At 39.9% G+C, this 16935-nt stretch overlaps 2 protein-coding genes and 1 long non-coding RNA gene across 5 annotated transcripts; 1 reads left to right on the forward strand and 2 right to left on the reverse strand.

Moving 5' to 3' along the window:
* Positions 1–44: 44 nt before the first annotated feature.
* LOC118436237 lies at positions 45–1312 on the reverse strand. The gene is made up of 3 exons (XR_004835298.1): positions 979–1312; positions 446–898; positions 45–364 (listed from the first exon to the last, which is right to left on the reverse strand). It is a non-coding gene; the product is annotated as an uncharacterized LOC118436237 (long non-coding RNA).
* A 1942-nt stretch (positions 1313–3254) lies between these two features.
* On the forward strand, positions 3255–4302 carry LOC110852245. Its single transcript, XM_022100259.2, has 5 exons — positions 3255–3395; positions 3480–3551; positions 3620–3640; positions 3710–3858; positions 4000–4302. The coding sequence occupies exons 1-5, from the start codon at positions 3353–3355 to the stop codon at positions 4225–4227; spliced, it is 513 nt and encodes a 170-aa protein (XP_021955951.1). The 5' UTR covers positions 3255–3352; the 3' UTR covers positions 4228–4302.
* A 40-nt stretch (positions 4303–4342) lies between these two features.
* Positions 4343–16381, reverse strand: LOC110852246. 3 transcript variants are annotated; one of them, XM_022100261.2, is made up of 7 exons: positions 15859–16381; positions 8217–8787; positions 6837–7002; positions 6317–6746; positions 6107–6161; positions 5895–6028; positions 4343–5780 (listed from the first exon to the last, which is right to left on the reverse strand). In XM_022100261.2, exons 2-7 carry the CDS (start codon positions 8275–8277, stop codon positions 5064–5066), a joined length of 1563 nt encoding a protein of 520 aa, XP_021955953.1. In that variant the 5' UTR covers positions 8278–8787; positions 15859–16381; the 3' UTR covers positions 4343–5063. The 3 variants fall into 3 exon arrangements, with proteins under 3 accessions (XP_021955953.1, XP_021955954.1, XP_021955952.1); XM_022100262.2 differs by lacking the exon at positions 15859–16381 and adding an exon at positions 13315–13874; XM_022100260.2 differs by lacking the exon at positions 15859–16381 and adding an exon at positions 10294–10963.
* Positions 16382–16935: the final 554 nt, after the last annotated feature.

A 16935-nucleotide genomic window follows, 5' to 3' on the forward strand; every position in this document is an offset into this window, starting at 1 on the left:
GCATTTGAAGAAAATAGCAATTTGGAGATTGATGAAAGGTCATTTTCTGCCAACATTTACACTCACTCGCCACTAAAAGTGTGTAATTATGCAGTTAACCTTTATTTCTGATAAGAAAAAACAATAATTTAACAATTTATGTAAACACCTTATGTAATCGTAAAGTGGTAAATATATTTCCTTCAAGACAGATCGTTAACAAGACCACCTCGGCTACAACAATCCTTAACTATTTTTTTGTGCAAATTTCGGACAAATCCTAAGCTAAGCACTTTGTTTATAGTCCTGTATTCGCTCATTCGATCTAATCCGAACCCCCAAATTGCAGCAGGACAGTCATATAAGTAAATATTGTACTAAAAATCTGCAATTTCACAACCAATAGCACTTATTATGCAGATTCGAAAATGAGAAAGTCTTTTGCATAGTATTATAATTTGCTTACGCTGATGATCATGCCGTACGTTAGGGCGAACTTGAACACTTGCAAGCTCATAGGTTTCGACACAAAGTCCGCATTAATGAGCAAACCCTCCACGCTGTTCTCCAAGAAACTTTTCTCTGCCCGACTCTCAAAGCGAGTAGATTCCACCACGTGGAACTACATGTCAACCCACAAATCAAGTGTATGCATACCGGACCGATTATGTTATGAGGCAATGATACGCATGCATACCTGCAGCTCTGCACTCGCTCCAACACAAAGTGAAATTACTGTCGAAGAAATAAAGATAAGGTCTAAAATCCTGCGTAAATTATCATTCGTGTCATCGAATAGTTGCGTAATTGTGATGCTGTAAAACCCCAATGCAGTCACGATGAAAGCAAACATGATCATGGACAAGGACTCGTTGGTCGCATCCACGATTTGACGAAGGCTGGTGTAAAAACTGGAAAACTGAAGGATACACAGTTTTATCCCTCACGATTAATCTCTGACGCAGACATTATGTTGTCCCAAATTAAGATGTTATTAACCTGGTAAAAATTCAACTCCGCAGAATTTTTGTCCAAGTAGTCGCCAACCTCGCAACTCAGTTTGTAAATTGCAAAACAAGCAAAGGACCCAAAAGCTGCCCCTGCCACTATTTCGACCCCGCAATATTGGACATGCACCACGATGGCAAGAATGGAGGCGAGATTCTCCTGCAATGGGCCATTTGGGGACAAGTACTTCCCAAAGCTCCAACCGTGCATGGCCTCGCTGCCACGGTACACCTGGCTAAATCCATTTTGAAGGGTCAAATCAACCACGGGTTTTAGCATCAAGGCCGCCATTAAGGAGACAAAAGTTGCCATCCATGAAATAAGGATGACACGATCCTGTAAATATGCACGCGGACACAGTTTTTATATCAGGATTCGTGAAATATAATTTTTGAGGGTGCTCACCTTTCGACCCATTTCCAATTCCACATCCGGATTAACGAATTCCGCCAAGGTTTCCAACAAGAAGCGGAACCCAGTTTTTCTCAACCAGCAGAAAGTGACAAACTGGAAGATGGCATAACAAGTTGTTAATGAGCCCACAATGAAATAGAGTTGCTTTGGATTTTGACTTATGGGTTTCGCATTTGGTTGCAGAGTTATCATTTCGTTCACCAAGTAGCTGCATCGCAACATCGCACAAATGTGTATAATCCCCGTGTAGATCTATGAAACAAATAGATAAAATGTGCATTGGCGACGTGAAGCCGAATAATTTGCAGAGATGAAAAATGAAAAAGACAAAAATGTCACATACTTGTTGAACTCGACTGCTTTTAAAAGACAGGGCGATGCGACCCTTATTATTTTGCGTCCCAACGAGGGTTACATTACACGGCGACATGCACAAATAGTAGAGGAATTTCGAAAAATAGTAAAAGTAGAAAAAAATACTGGAATAGAATTTCGCTCTGGGCGTTGAAAACCAATTTGGTTTTGTGCCAAGAGTTTTTTGCCATGCTGGTGGAATTACTTTTATCCTCTCCATTTTCAGAATGACTTTCTTATCATGGAATTGTTGACGTTTGCAGCATTTGCACCACAACAGAAACAACTTTGTGGCATGTACTTATATGCAAGGAGCAGACTTAAATATGTGTCAAAGTCTGTGTAATTTAAAGGCGTAGCTTTATTTGCCCTAATTGATTGATTATGTAGTTGCCCTTATAAATAGTTAACGGGAAGAAAATTAGCTTTTACATAATACATGCATCTTAAAGAGGCATGATGGTCACCCATTTTTATACGCCTGCAAATAAGCACGAGTAGATAATTGGGTGACCCGAGTTGTTTGGTGTCAAGCAAGGTAAACATTTGTGAGGAGAAGGAAGGAGGTAGGGATTCACCGTTTCCGTCGTGGTGGCGTGTTCCAAGAAACGGCGTGAGGTGAGTCACTGGGAGATTTGCCTTGAAAGCTATGAGACTCTGAGAAAGTGGCTGCAGGGACGTCGTGCTCAACCCAACCCTTCCGTCTCACCTTCCACTCTCCAGCACTAAATCCCTCAAACCACTCTCCGGCACTTTTCCAAGTCCCTCCACCTTAAGGCTCCCCTCTCAACCATGCTGGCAACGAAATGTGCACAAGAGAAGGCTTACAAACAGTCCTCCTAACTAATTATTCGTCGTATATTATCGGTATCCCTCTGATAAGATAAGCCAGACGACGCATACACTATACATGCATGAAAATGAATAAGAGCACACATCGAAACCCGGGTATCACAGAGCAGAGAACCCGACATTTTAGGAATCTATTTGTCCCGTTCAACTCCCGGGTAACTGATTTCTTCACGAGCCCAGCACTTTCCCAACCTCAAAAACTCTCTCTTAATCAATAATTTGTCTCCGGGTTTTCCATTGTACTGCATAAATTGCTCGCTTTGGGAGTGTATGTATTATGCAGTTCCCCTTCTGGAGAAAATTTTCTCCGGATTTTTCCAACCCGTCTCGCTCCGTGGAGAAAGTGGGAACAAGAAATAGTAAACAAGCCTGGACTTACCTATTGCTTACCTTCGCCCGAGCGATGCAAATCCTCCTGTACTCCTTGTCCCATTAGGTCGGCGTCAAAAGCGTCGTTTCATGAATCGCACACACCCAAGTCCAATTAAATAACTGGTCGAGATTCTCCATGCAGCAGTATTGGCCTATTCTTATTGTGGTCCCATCATGTTTTGTATTGAAATATATCATTTCCGTCAACATGACCCAGTATGAAAAACAATAATGATGTCTGCCTTTTCCCATTGTTATTCAGTGGACATGTTCAACATCATTCATTCAACAGCAGGTTTTCCTTGTCCCTTCTGCGTTCGTGTGAAGCGTGTCCATTTTCCGTATTTGACGTTGGATGCGATAGTTGATCGAAATGAACTCTCTCCTTTATCTGTTTCCGCTAGTCTTGTTTTCGGGTGAGGACGAGTAATTTACATAGTTGACTAAAATTGTGTGTTCTCGTTTACACATGATTCTTATATCTCAACTTTTTTTGTCAGCATTTTTTGGATGGACAAACGCTGCCATTGCAAATGTGGGTCTCGATTTCAACAATGCTCAGCACCAAGAAGGTATGCTGCCCCCACTCTGCTTATGATGATGTAGCGTCACTAAACCTCTCGTATCATAATTTTTACAGCTAAGCGCAACGCACCGGATGGTAAGCTTATTTAGTCATTGTCCCCAAATAACGGCGTATCAGTAGCCCAACTGCTTTCTGTTCTCTCAGTTCCCTTGGACCTCGGGGCACTGAAGGACAATCCAATGGTGAAAGCAGGACTAGAGAAGGCGGCCGAGGTTATGAAGCATCCTCAAGTTCAAGCCATTTTGCAGAGCGAGGCTTTCAAGACTCAGATGAAGCCTGAGAACCTGAAAAAGGTTATTAAGTCATACATTTTAACAATTGGTTTATTAATCGACACGTGGTAATATTTAGCTGCGCAGGAACTCATTTTCAGCCAACAAATTTATTTATAATGAAAAGCGTAGAAATTGAACAATGATTTATTCTTCATAAAGCTCTTGGATAGCGACACTATTCCGAAACTGGTTACTGCAGAAAACATCAAAAAGATGTTGGCGACTCCACAAGGGCAAAAATTCTTGGCGAACGAACAGGTCAAGGCGTTCATCACGAGTGACATGTTTAAAGCGTACCTCGTCAAGTTCAAGGAAATTCTTCCACAACTCATTGTACTGGCGAGGACTAAAGTCGATCAAATGTTGGCTGCTCAACAAGCCGGCTAAATTGCCGACTGGATAATGACGTAATCTTAACAATATATTAATAATTAGTCGATTTCTGAAATTACCGTCTCAACTTTCTTGAGAAAAAGTAAAATAAATTTTTATAAAGACATGATTTTTCATCAATTTCATAAAAATCTTTATTTATTTTACGTTGTAAAGTTAATTGTATATAACTTGAGATCTTTGCTTGTTGTATGGTCACAAAAAGACGGCACGAACGAACACGTTGAAGCTCATCACATCACATTAGCATACACACATACAATCTATTAAAAAAAACACAAAGACGTTTTGTCCCCTATTCAAATTGGACCATAATTAATTGCATTTTTTTAAAATTTCTACTTTCTTCATACGTGTAGAAGATTCACCCCTTGTTCTTCTGCTTACATATTATCTGCCTGTTGCATAACTTGTGTATTATTTTGGTCATACTACATATATTTAATATATTTCCTTACTCCTACAAGCTGCCTCATTTAGTCTCATGGTAAATATCGACCTTACAAGTGGTACAGAGGTTCTTTTATAAAAATATTATGCGCTTTAAGATTACGCAACAATTTGGCACATGAATACATAAATAATATGCAAAAAAGAGTTGCAATTCTTCGTGTACAATGTAAACACGTAAGGTAGCTTGCTTGCTTTGGAATTAATTAATACTTGATGAACAAACAATGTAGGCTAAAATTTCTTAAACAGAATAAAAAATAAATACAGTTTAAAGTACAAAGTCATGTTCCACTACACAGTAAATAAGCTACACGAGGTCAAAACTAAGATAAATAAATGTCACATTATTATTACTTATAAGTAATTAGCATTTAGCATCAGCTCCACGCAAATATCAGGGTAGCTGTTAAATATACAAATACACAATGGAATTTACTAACAGGAGAGCTCTGACTTGTCAGGGCGGAACTGAAACTGACAAAATTAGAGTCTTGAGAGTTGTAAAGGTCGATAAAATTACCATCTCCAGGAAACTTTAACTTTACTCCGACCACGACGGTATCTAACAGCACAGCGTGCACACTATTCAGCGACGCACAAATGACGGCCGTATTACTGGAATGACTTCTCTGGCTTCGCTGCCCACCAAAATCGGTATTCGCAAAAGAGCTGCTTTGACTTAGAAATTCGGCAGAGAGGGATCCAGAAAATTCGGTGTCCTCCGAACGACGTCGTTGGGGCTTGGACGCGGGTGAGGATGGATGGACGGAAGAAGGTGCACCGTCCGCTTGTGGCAGTTCGTAATCATCAACAGAACCTTTGCCCACTTCCGGGTTGGGACATTTACTCTTGTAATAATTATTATTGTTATTTGTACTGGACGACGACGACGACGTGGACGTCGCTCCGCTTTTCGTGCTCAGTGAAGAGGACTCTGCCAATGGCTTTGGCCTCATTGTGGCGGTGCGTGGACATCCGTAAAAGCACAGAGGAAGGCCACGAAGGCGCTTGGGCTCTGACATGAACCCTTGGGCAGAGGCTTGGGGCATCTTTATTGTTACGGCGAGGGACGGAATTGGAATTTTGTCTAAAACCTGAAGACATACAAAATATTTACGTTTAAAAAGCCATGTACATACATATATATTGCTATTTACGGATGCATAATCAGTGTGAATACAGTGCAATGCAATCTTCTGTTCAATTACCTTTATCACATCAATGGTGGTTGAAAGATAAGGAAGGTGGATTTTGGAATGCTCACTCTCGGTGACCGTTTCGATGAAAACATTTCCAGAGGTGGTGGAACCATCGGAAAACATGCCAGGAACTTCGTCAAATGCTACAGAAAACAATAATTTGCGTCACATTAGTTACGAATAACACATTAACACGACGCCTTGTACTTTAACAGACTTACTTGCTTGATAAAGTTTACGCTCTGAGCATTCACTGTTCTTTATTATCACTGTGACCTGCAATTTATCATTAAACAAATAACGTGTTAATGCTTACATGTATTTATTATCTTCATTTTTTGCAACAACCACTGGGATTGTAAAATTACAGGGAAAGTGAAGTCCCGCGTCACAAAGAGTATTTGCGCATGCATTTGGAAATTTGGACTTACCAGAGTAGTGGCAGTTATATCTTTTGGCAGTGGTGATAAGCCACCTTTGTTTGTAATTTGTACAGACAATTCTGGAGTGTCGATGAGGTTCCAAGCACCAGCTAGACTGCAGTAGTTGATATCCGTGTAGTTCAGAGATTCTGAGAAGCTTTTCAGGTTAGTTAACCCGTAAAGACCGCAGCCAGCGAGTGGAGCGTCCACTTTGGGGGCGCAGTGGTCCAAGGCTTGGTTTATTCGACCCCTTGCTCGCTCTCGGTTGCGACCGTGGTGGTTGTGATGACTAATTTCGTGATGACTGGACATGGAAGTTTGAGAACTCCCATTCGAACTGTTCTCCTCGGACCCTTTAACCATCCCACCCGCACAATTTTTTACCACTCCCGTGTTCGTATTCAAATCTCGAACAAGCTTTTCGAAAAAGTGGTAATTTCTGGAAACAAAAGAAAAACAAATCACCCTTTATTAGATTCATTGGCTCGTAATGCAGTAATGGCTATGCAGTGAATCCTGCAGAACTTACAAGTCTCCGCGACATTTCCTGGATGCCTTCTTCATGCAGCCACCAAGGTCGTGAGACAATGCGCACAGAGTCGTCAAGTCACTTGGCACCTCCTCGTACACGGATTTCATATTGTTGTAAATCTGAAGGCAATTTCTGTCAAAGTCGCAAACATGCTCAGACTTTCCTGTTGAAAATACAAATTCAAATTCAGCATAAACTGTAATTACAGCGAGAAGATGCACATGATACATAATGCAAATACATCGCCATCATCATTGTTTGAACGATGATTGTAACCCCAATTATTTATGTAGATGAACACTTGTTTGTGACAAATTGTCTCAACTCCTAAAATGGTCAGTTTTAAGCAGGATCGAAACCTTTCTTTGTGTGTCTCCCACGCACTGCACAGATAGCTCTGCCGCCCAATTATTACATACTTTCTATCATGAAAACCCATTGTTGTGCAATGTAGGCTCAGGAGAGCGATATTATTTATATAATCCACTCGAGTCATACGTTGTGAATAATGCAAAAGGTAGTAAATATCCGTCATCTTTGTTATGCTGCCTTAATTGGAGAATAAATCAGTTTTCTTGACATCTCTCTCAAACAAGTCTCATGAAATCCAAAATTATTTGCAATTTTCACGCGAAAAAAGAACCATTTGTCATCTCATCCAAAAAGTAGAAAAAACAACGCTTTCTGCATCAATAAATTATGGAGTAAAGCTACAGCTCTATTCTATGTATCCTTCTAAATGCATATACATATGTAGATGCCTATATACATATGCAAATATAGTGTTGCTCTATCCACCCTGAAATGAAATGTGTGTTCAAAATAATCCGTGCAGGCTGAGAGTTCCCGTAATGGAATATGCGAAATGAGCGTTCTACACAAATTCGTAGGTAATAAATATCTACCTCTTCTACGTGCATTTGGGGACCTGAAGGCAAACAGGTTTTCGATTCATCCTCTCTCGTCATCTCAACCGAGGTATAAATGATTATCTCTTGATTGTGCAAAATAATGGTTGTTGATTTGATTAAAATCTTTTTTGGACAATTAATCACTGGAGAACAACACTTTGCTACAGTCGGACAACTTTTATGACCAAGCTCCCACTTTTATTATGGACACGATGTGAATTAAACGCAACTTAAATGCCTCCGTTGCATATTTTTGATGTACATAATAGACAAGCCAACCAACCAACAAGCTAACATAACCAACTGAAATTGTGTGGCTGGCTATGCACAATTTGTGACTCGCAAATGCATTCTCTTCTTCATCACGTCAGTATTCATTCACTAGTAGTGGTTTTGATCAGCATAATAATAGAAATAAAAATGCATATGGAATGGCTTTAATAATAAATAAATGAAATGTACAAACCTGGGATGGCGCTGACCAGAATGGTAATAATTGTCACCAAATGTGACAGAAACAGCTTCATCTTGTCACTGCAGCCGTGTGCCTCAAAAATAATGACACATTTGCTTCATTTGAAGATGAAGTTGTCTTGTTTTTCAATCGCTGGGTTCCATTGTTGTGTTAATCTTGAGGTTGAGACAAATTCTGGTTAATTCGTACTAAAAAAGTGTTCTTGTTGAAATTGAGTCTCTCGTGGATCCCTCGTCTCGTCGTGGTGTGTGAATCGAGAGACTGGTTTATTGTTCGGATCCAATATCTGCTAATAATCTACTGGGTCGATGTCCTGCTGTTCTTCCTGGTGTTGGTTTAGTCTTGAAGAACTTGTTTCAAAGCTAATAAGCGATGACCACTAATGACCACTCACTCCCGCTCTTGCTGAATCCTTCTTCTCCTTTCTTTTACTTGCTTTATTCTACTCAGGAAGTCAAGTTGAACCGAAATTTGTCAAAATTAGTTGTTCTGTGTATGTTTTCTGTATATACTTTCGATGACGGGATCCAGCTTCACTTTCCAGCATTCAATGTGGCCCAATCTGCAAAAGCAATAAGAAAAAAACTCTATTTTATTCCCATTTTTACGACATTCTTTACCATTTACCCTTTAACCCATTTCAATTGCGGTATACTAATAAAAAATTGTGGTAATACATACATACATATTTATATGCACACATACAAGTCTGAGCTGAAGTGAATGTTCAGAGTTCAGAGTTTAACAGAAAAGTTTAATGGCTGTGTCGCGCAATACGAAATAATTCGTCTCCACAGCGCAGTGGTGGTTAAATTTTGAGAAAATTTATGCTCATAAAAATAATAAGCAATCTGAATAAAATGTTTTCTGACTTGTATTTCACTGATTTTATCGCTGCGAATTTTTACTTGCTGCTCCCAGTCATCGCAGTTACTGAATATCCAATAACTGAGATTTGAATTTCTTTTGCTCTCATTAATGATCTTCATTCATTCACAATTCGAGATCTGATAAAATGACACATTCTTGAACATGATCACATTTTAAAGTGTTTTTTCTTAGTTTGGCACGTTTTTGAAGTCAAGTTTCTTTCTTTGCTAAGTACTCAAGGATGTGGAATACTCAATAATAATAATTAATCCATAATAAGAAGTGTCCATAATAAGTAAGTAATTGGTCAATGTATGCAGTTATGTACATCTCCATTTCCATTTGTAACTGAGTAAAATTACTGGATCAATTCATTGGGCGGATTTCCTTCAACGCACATTATGAATAAGTACATATCTTGTGACGCATATGAATCGCGTTTATTCGCCCATCGCTTATTTCATGCCATTCAAGGAGACCTAGCTGCCTGCGCACCACTTTCTTTATCAATGTACATATGCACTTATGTATATACTGTACTTGTCTCAGCATAAATGGACGCACTCATGATGAATCTGTATGAATAATTATTATTCTGCCCAGAGCAAAAAGTGTTGATGGTCAACTCTGAATTTGTATGATTGCTTCTGTTGCACTGCTAAGTTTGTATTCAATTTTTGTCAGACCATTCTAACCAATCATAAGCCACACGACCTGCTTACTTATTACCAAGTATTTAGTGCACACCACCCTCAATGATGCGAATAACTCGCCAATTTTGGAAGTCATAACGTCATTTCTGCAAATTATACCAAGGTTTAGCCAACCCAGTACAGAGAGAGAGTGGTGTCAGCAGAAGCCTCTTACACATAAGTCCACCAGGAGAAGCACAAGATGATGACTTAATCGATAAAATATTTGCTGAATTATTACTTTATGGTGAGAGAGAGCTTCTCGAGAGGAGCAGCATTCTCGTTGTATGTATCTTACTCATATCCTGTCCACGTATGCATGGACTTCCACGAGATTGTTCACGAAACAACCGAAAAATTCTGTCCAACAGCAAAAATTCTTGAATTGCTTTCGCCCTTGTAACCCTTTTACCGCAACCTCATCAATAAAATGGCAACTCAATACTAAAAGTGTCAAAAGATCACGACGAGTGACGAGAGAGAGAGAGAGATTTAAGTTCACTTACTAAATGTGCAACATTCCAACATTTATATTCGTCGCACTTTTTGCTCTAAATGTAATTTAGACGCGTAAATGTTTGATGCGAGCAGAAATTTCGCGACGAATGAGTGGATGGATGTTGTAGGATTGGAAGGAAAGGGCAGACTGCGCGTCTCCCCAAGTTTTGCGACTTTTTGGCAGATGTGGTTTGGATTGGGGATCCCGAAATTGGACGTGTTTTATTATACAAGAGAGAACAGACATGTAGAATGGCTCACTAGTTCTATAGAGTCCGTCAATAAAAAGTTGTTGCACAAAGAGATTGAATGTAATATTATCGCAATGTACACTGGATGGATGGATCACGATGCATGGGACGGACGGACAAGTTACTTTACGTGTTCATGTATATTATGCTAATCATCACCACCCAGCCAACTATGTAATAATGTAACTGGATTTTGCGATGTATGATGCGATGCTCATTCGCAATACGTTCAAGTTCACGTTCGGATTAGCACTCAGGATAAACCAAACTGGTGGAGATTAAAGGAAGAGTGGAGGCAAAAAACAGGTTCTTCTATCTCGTAAGGCGACGACCAAATCGTAATACGCGAATGTAAATATATGTATCATGGACCGAAGGAGTGACCTGACCTAACGTGGTGGATGGGCTGAATCTCAGAGATTTCTCTTGTTGCCAACGACTCTGGTGTGCAGATATTCCTCGTCGTCTTCTACCCGATGCCAATTCACCAACCACTTAAGAGAGTGGATGGAAAGTAGGGGAGAGAGAGAGAGAGAGAAAGATTGGTGGATTGGATCTTTGGACTGATTCTGCTCACAACGGTCTTCTTCTTCTTCTTCTGGTGGGGTAGCAGCATATCGTCGTCGTCGTCATTTATTCAATTCTTTCTGTGTGTGTATAGGAAGGAGCACCTCCACAACAGCCCAACAGTCTGGTCTCTGCACCCGAATCTTGTTGGCAGCTTATCTGTCTGCCTGCCTTGCTTTCCTTGGGGTGCGGAGGGATTGAGTCATATTATTACGTGACATATCCCGGTGCACCACTTGCTCACCATGTCATTTCATAAATGAGTCTTTATCACGAACATGACTTGTACTCCTCTCCTTCCACTTCTTGGCCCGTCTCGTCTTAATGAATTGGAATGAATTGCCTTTCAAATGACTTTCCTCTCTCTCTCTCTCTCTGGTTCAGCGAGTATGAGCCAAGATAACTTGCATCATCAAAAACAACAGTCATCCAAGCAGGCAGCCAAAATGTAATTCAATCCCGGCTAATATTCCCTTGATTGCAAATCAATGGAAAATAATGTCATTCATGTGCCGACAAATAATAATAATAATCTCGCTCAATGGCTGAATAACAAATTTATCAATACTGCTCGCTGAAAAATAAGCCATACAGAAAGTTGTAATATTAGTCTTAGAGTGGAGTAGTCAAATAATAAACTAATCTTTAGCTTAATAAGAAATGACAATCCTTCCTCTGTTTTTACTCATATTTGAACAGTTAATTTACTCTAATGGTCTAGGAAACTCTGGGAAATTTGAGCCTCGTATTATGACAATGGGTGTGCGCATGTATGTACATATGCACATTCGATTGAAGGAGGTGTCGTCTCACAAAGCTTAACAATAATCTATCAAAATGACACGTTGGAACAAAGTGAGAGCTCCTCGTCCTGTAAGTATGCAGCAGCTTATACATAAGTATACGTATGTATGTATATGCATAAAAGATAGTTGAGAAACTGACTCAAATGGTGGCATATTAAATACGTGCACTTATCCTGTACTTCTTTACTGCTCTGGAACACATTCGCAGCTTACACAGAGAAGAGAATTTTCTCATTCTGCACATTGGCCAAATTCCAACCAACGAAGCAGCCGAAAGTTAAATTAAAATAAAATGATCACCTTTAGCTTCTCATGGCAGAAGGAGTGACTGACTATGCATATGGATGGTGGATATCAAGCCTCAAATGTCAAAGGGCATGCAATCACAGCAGACGCACTTATTTATTTGTGTGCCCACCTATTGAATTCATTCTATTCGGCAATGTCCTAACCACCGTCTGCCGAGGGTGTTCAAGAAAGTTTCAGCGCATCGTCTCGTTTTCCCTTTCCCCGAGAGAGAGAGGAAGAAAAGAAGACTTTGCGATTATATACTTGTGAGAATTGAGCCTTATTGTGTTTACTTGAGAAAAGACACAAGAACAGGATGAGGACAAGAACAGAACAAGTAACACAAGAAACCATGTCGTCTCGCGGCCTGACTTGGTGGCGTATGTTGTCTTCAGATACATATTCACGAGACCATATTCGCACCTATGTATCCAAGAACCATTTGCAAAAACACTGGTGCACAATAAGTGGGCTCAGTTTAAGCTGCTCGGGTTGCAAAATTTTGGCAACTAAAATACCCGTGTGGCTCTGCGTGTGTGTGTGTGTGAGCCATGAGATGGCAAAGTTGGCAATTCCTCCCAATTTATTATGTCTTTGAAACTTGTCATCTTTTCAACGAGATTTTTGACAAAAATTGCTCTCATCTTTTAATCCAAGTTGAGCTTTTGAGCACAACAGTTCTATTTGTGACTGGTGTCTAATCTCATCTTTTCTGAAAATAGATTTGATATTTATACCTGCCCTGCCTGGGTCACGCTTCATCACACATGCCAATTATTATTGGGACACATTCACATTCACACACTTTATGCAAAACAAGACGTGTTACATCCACCCTTGTCTGATTTTTTTGCATGTGTTTGTGTCATAAATTGGAAAATCTGTTTTCAAATTTTATCACATTAATGCAAACGCACAAATATCCGGTTGTCCAGTCAAACTGTGTAACATTATATTCAGTGCGCCAATAGAGCGAGATTTTCAAGTAGAAATATGTAAGTAGCTGATAACAGATTATACGCGCATTATGCAAATAATTAATATGTGCACAACTTCCGCTACTGATATGATATTCAGGTACATATGTGCTTAATACTGGAATGCATGTAAAACTTACCCACAAATTTTCCATCAAAACAAAATTTTCCAATTATTTTATCATCCTCATTACGGAATGCGCATCTTCGAGAGTGTATGTCAATCTGGAATCTTGACGATCACCAAGATGAACGAGTCCGTTTCATATAAATATGTAAAACCATGGAGTAATCCCGACTGTGTGATGAGAACACTTGTAAATGCGTGCCATATCACGTCTCAATTGGTGGACATTTATGTACTTATATGCACCTTAAGCCAAAACTCCTTGTTGTTTGTTTGCATCATGCTCACCAAATTGTGGAATCGTGGCTATTTACCACACCACAACAAACTTTTTATGTCACGTAACAGCAAACCAGAACAAATCCGTGATTACTTAGCCAACCACGCCACAAAGCACCAATAATGTAACGACTGCTATGCACCAAACCACAAATTTCTATCTGAAGCAGAAACCTCACCAGCACACGATTCACTTATTTTAAACGTAATCCTGAAATCCACACGGTTCACAGTTTCACACAAATGCATAGAATTCCCAGAGAACGTGTTCTTCTTCCCCAAGAGACAAATCCCAACTGAACTGACAGAGTCAAAAGTCAACCTGTTTATGCCCATGACAAAATGAAATGCCGTGGTGCGTCAGCTTTGTAAAGAAAATTGATACAAAACGCTTTTATGATTTTGTCCACATGGGACACGAAAAAAAAGTCGCAGTGCAAGTACGGTGAAGGGGGTGAAAAAATATTTACGTATTTGTGTGTATTCCTTAATTCAACAGAATGCAGAAGAATCCCAGCCAGCATGGCATTTCTTTTATGATTGTCCAAGAAGGAATAAAAGCTGGCCGGGTCACAAAGACGAAGGTGGAATAAAAAGGAATTCGTGCATCCTTTCCGTCCACTTTTTCTTCTTCTTATTGCTCGGTCGTCCTCTTCTTCTCCTGCCTGCTCCTTATCTTATCACTTCACATGTGTACCCAGTTAAGAGCCAAGTTAAGAGAATAAATAAAATGGGATGCCCAAGCAAGTGGAACCGCTATCATATCTCTGACCAAATGTTTTAAAGCCCTTCATTCAATTTAGATTTAGATTGGAAATGTAATTTCCCTGAAAAAATGGACAGCCCATTTCACACCTTGGCACCTTCACACACCTGACATTGGCTTTCTTAAAATTATTATTTTTAATTCCTACATACATACGAATGCATATCTGCTGTTGAAATTTCCCCGTTTATTTACGTATTATGTAGTGTCCCTCATTTGAAAAGGCCACCTGCAACTCTTCCTACCTAAGCACAATGCAAAAGGACTTTAAGCAGCCCTTAAAAATAACAATGCATCCTTCGTCTCTTGAGAACCTTCTTCTTCCTCCAACCGTACGTGACATTTGTCATTATGAAATATCTTTTCAATACTTTTATGACAGTGGAGCAGCCGGATGGTGGGTGCGTCCCGTGGAGCTCAAGAAGAAATTCTCAAGGAACCTTTTCTCGACCAGAAACATGTAAAAATAAACGCTGAGCTCCCTGGTTCCCAGACTGCACGACTTCTTTCGGGTATGGAGGACGATGGGCACAAATTTCCAATAAAAGTCCAATCGAAGGGTCTCCTCTGTTCTGACGAGAGATTTACAATGCACAATACATCCATTTGTTCACAATGGCTATGGACATGTCAAAATCATGTTATGCTTCGCCCGTCTTCAGATTTTGGGGTCAACACTAAAGGGTAACTATAGGCAAATCTACTATGTAAGAAAGGGTCGGTCGGAGATTCATCCAATTCACAACGGATTATACATATGTTCAACTACTCCCAAGTTTCAGAACCTTCAAAAACAGTTTTAGCAAAGTCATTCCTTTTATTGTATTAGTGTCAATTGCTAACTTTTCTTAAAACTATTATTCTATTCGGAAATCAGAAAATTTATAGCAAATGTGCGTCATTCTTAGATTGTTAGCCTCCTCGATAAGTTTCGGTTCGTGTGCAAAATTCAAAGATAGTGGAGGATTTTGGGTGCAGTGCACGTATGTAAATGCATACATACAAAAATATCACAACTACCGAGTACATACCAAGAAATATCAGGGATGACATTGACATTTAGACAGTTGGAAGGGTTGGATTACCTATTTTTGGTGAGGGCACTTTACTTGGCACCCTCCAACTTACTTGAGAGACCCAGAAAATAAACGATTTTTTAAACTTTGAATAAAACTGTTCCCTAATAAATAGTTACACTGGCACATGTTAAATGACAACAGTTGGTCACATTCATAATAAAACGTCCACTTCTCCTGATATGATGTACAACTTGAAATGTACATGAAATCAAGCCTCCAGTAACAGGCCACAAAAATATATCATTAAAGCACACATTTGGAAGTTGCTCGTGCTAACAGAATTGTTGAATACATAAATAATAATTGGTGCAGAGCAGCACATCTGCTCATTGCGGTCCCATAATTAACAAGTATTCGCTTAATTCTAGCGCAGAATTGCTAACCATACATAATTCGTCGTCGTACGTAAGTCAATAAATATTAAATTGCTTACCATAAATAAAATCCTCCGAAGTGGAATGTTTTATGATGCAGTGGTTCTCCATTTCAATTTATTTTTATTTCCTTCACAGAAATTGACCGGATTTGCATCACAATTTCTTTGCAAGCTATTAAATCAGTTCTTCCGAACTGTGGTGCACAAAATGTATTTTCAATCACACACTCGCTCACTGCCCACTCGATTCTGATTACATGATTCCGTGTCAGCGTCGGTGATTCAACATTTAATTGCTTCCCCCCTCCTCCCCGCTCCTCGTCCTCCGCCAGAGTCCCACATTCCGGTTTTATCCCACTTTCCGGGTACCAAGAATTGCACAATTTTTGATTTCACAACACACAATTGTTAACGGAGTTCGCGTACTCTGTAATTTTTCTCACGAATACTTAACCAACTTTTGCGGTTTCACATTACACATCAAAATAAATACCGAGAGGAAAATATCGTGGCTAGGAAATTCTAGCGTGGCGAGTGCTGTTGTTTTGTTGTGAACGGATTAAGGAGAACTGGACTGTGGCGTTGGAGAGCATGCAGGATATACACAAAATAAAATATAAACTTTACCACCATCCAACATATTTCCATCCCAGGCAGATTTTTAAAGAAAGGTTCTCTCTCTCTAATGAAATGAAATGAGGAGACTCTTCTGGTGCATGACATGGCATACAAGGGATTTCTTTCTGCTCAAGAGGGTTGTTTTCCGTGGTGAATGCGAGTGAAATGAATTTGAGCCTTTTTCTTGGGCTGCTGAGAACAAATCCTCCTCCTCCTCCAGGTCATATACAAACTCGCAGCATTGTGTTTCCCCCTATATCCAGCCATATCTTCGAAATACAACAAGTTCAAGTTTCCCATTGGGCTTGGTTCGTGGAGAGAGCATGAATCCCATTGTTGCAGCCACTGCATTGTTGGTCAGCCTTCCTGCGTCGGATCGCATCGTGGTGCGAGGAGTTGTGGTTCTTAAGAGTGCGTGATTGCTCCAGTGGTCGCTCGTCGTGGTGTAAATGAAATGCAAGCGTTTGTGGAGGAAAATAATATAGGAGCCAATCCTCCTCCTCCTCTTAACGAAGC

The sequence above is a fragment of the Folsomia candida genome, unplaced genomic scaffold (genome assembly GCF_002217175.1).
Source record: "Folsomia candida strain VU population unplaced genomic scaffold, ASM221717v1 Fcan01_Sc007, whole genome shotgun sequence".
Taxonomy (NCBI): domain Eukaryota; kingdom Metazoa; phylum Arthropoda; class Collembola; order Entomobryomorpha; family Isotomidae; genus Folsomia; species Folsomia candida.

Coding starts and splice junctions, on each gene's coding strand:
- LOC110852245 (XM_022100259.2), top strand. CDS start 3,353: ATGAACTCTCTCCTTTATCTGTTTCCGCTAGTCTTGTTTTCGG. Junction 3,396..3,479: donor TCCGCTAGTCTTGTTTTCGG/GTGAGGACGAGT, acceptor TTTTTTTGTCAG/CATTTTTTGGATGGACAAAC. Junction 3,552..3,619: donor CAATGCTCAGCACCAAGAAG/GTATGCTGCCCC, acceptor TAATTTTTACAG/CTAAGCGCAACGCACCGGAT.
- LOC110852246 (XM_022100261.2), bottom strand. CDS start 8,277: ATGAAGCTGTTTCTGTCACATTTGGTGACAATTATTACCATTCTGGTC. Junction 6,747..6,836: donor AGGAAATGTCGCGGAGACTT/GTAAGTTCTGCA, acceptor TTTTGTTTCCAG/AAATTACCACTTTTTCGAAA. Junction 5,781..5,894: donor CCACCATTGATGTGATAAAG/GTAATTGAACAG, acceptor GTATGTCTTCAG/GTTTTAGACAAAATTCCAAT.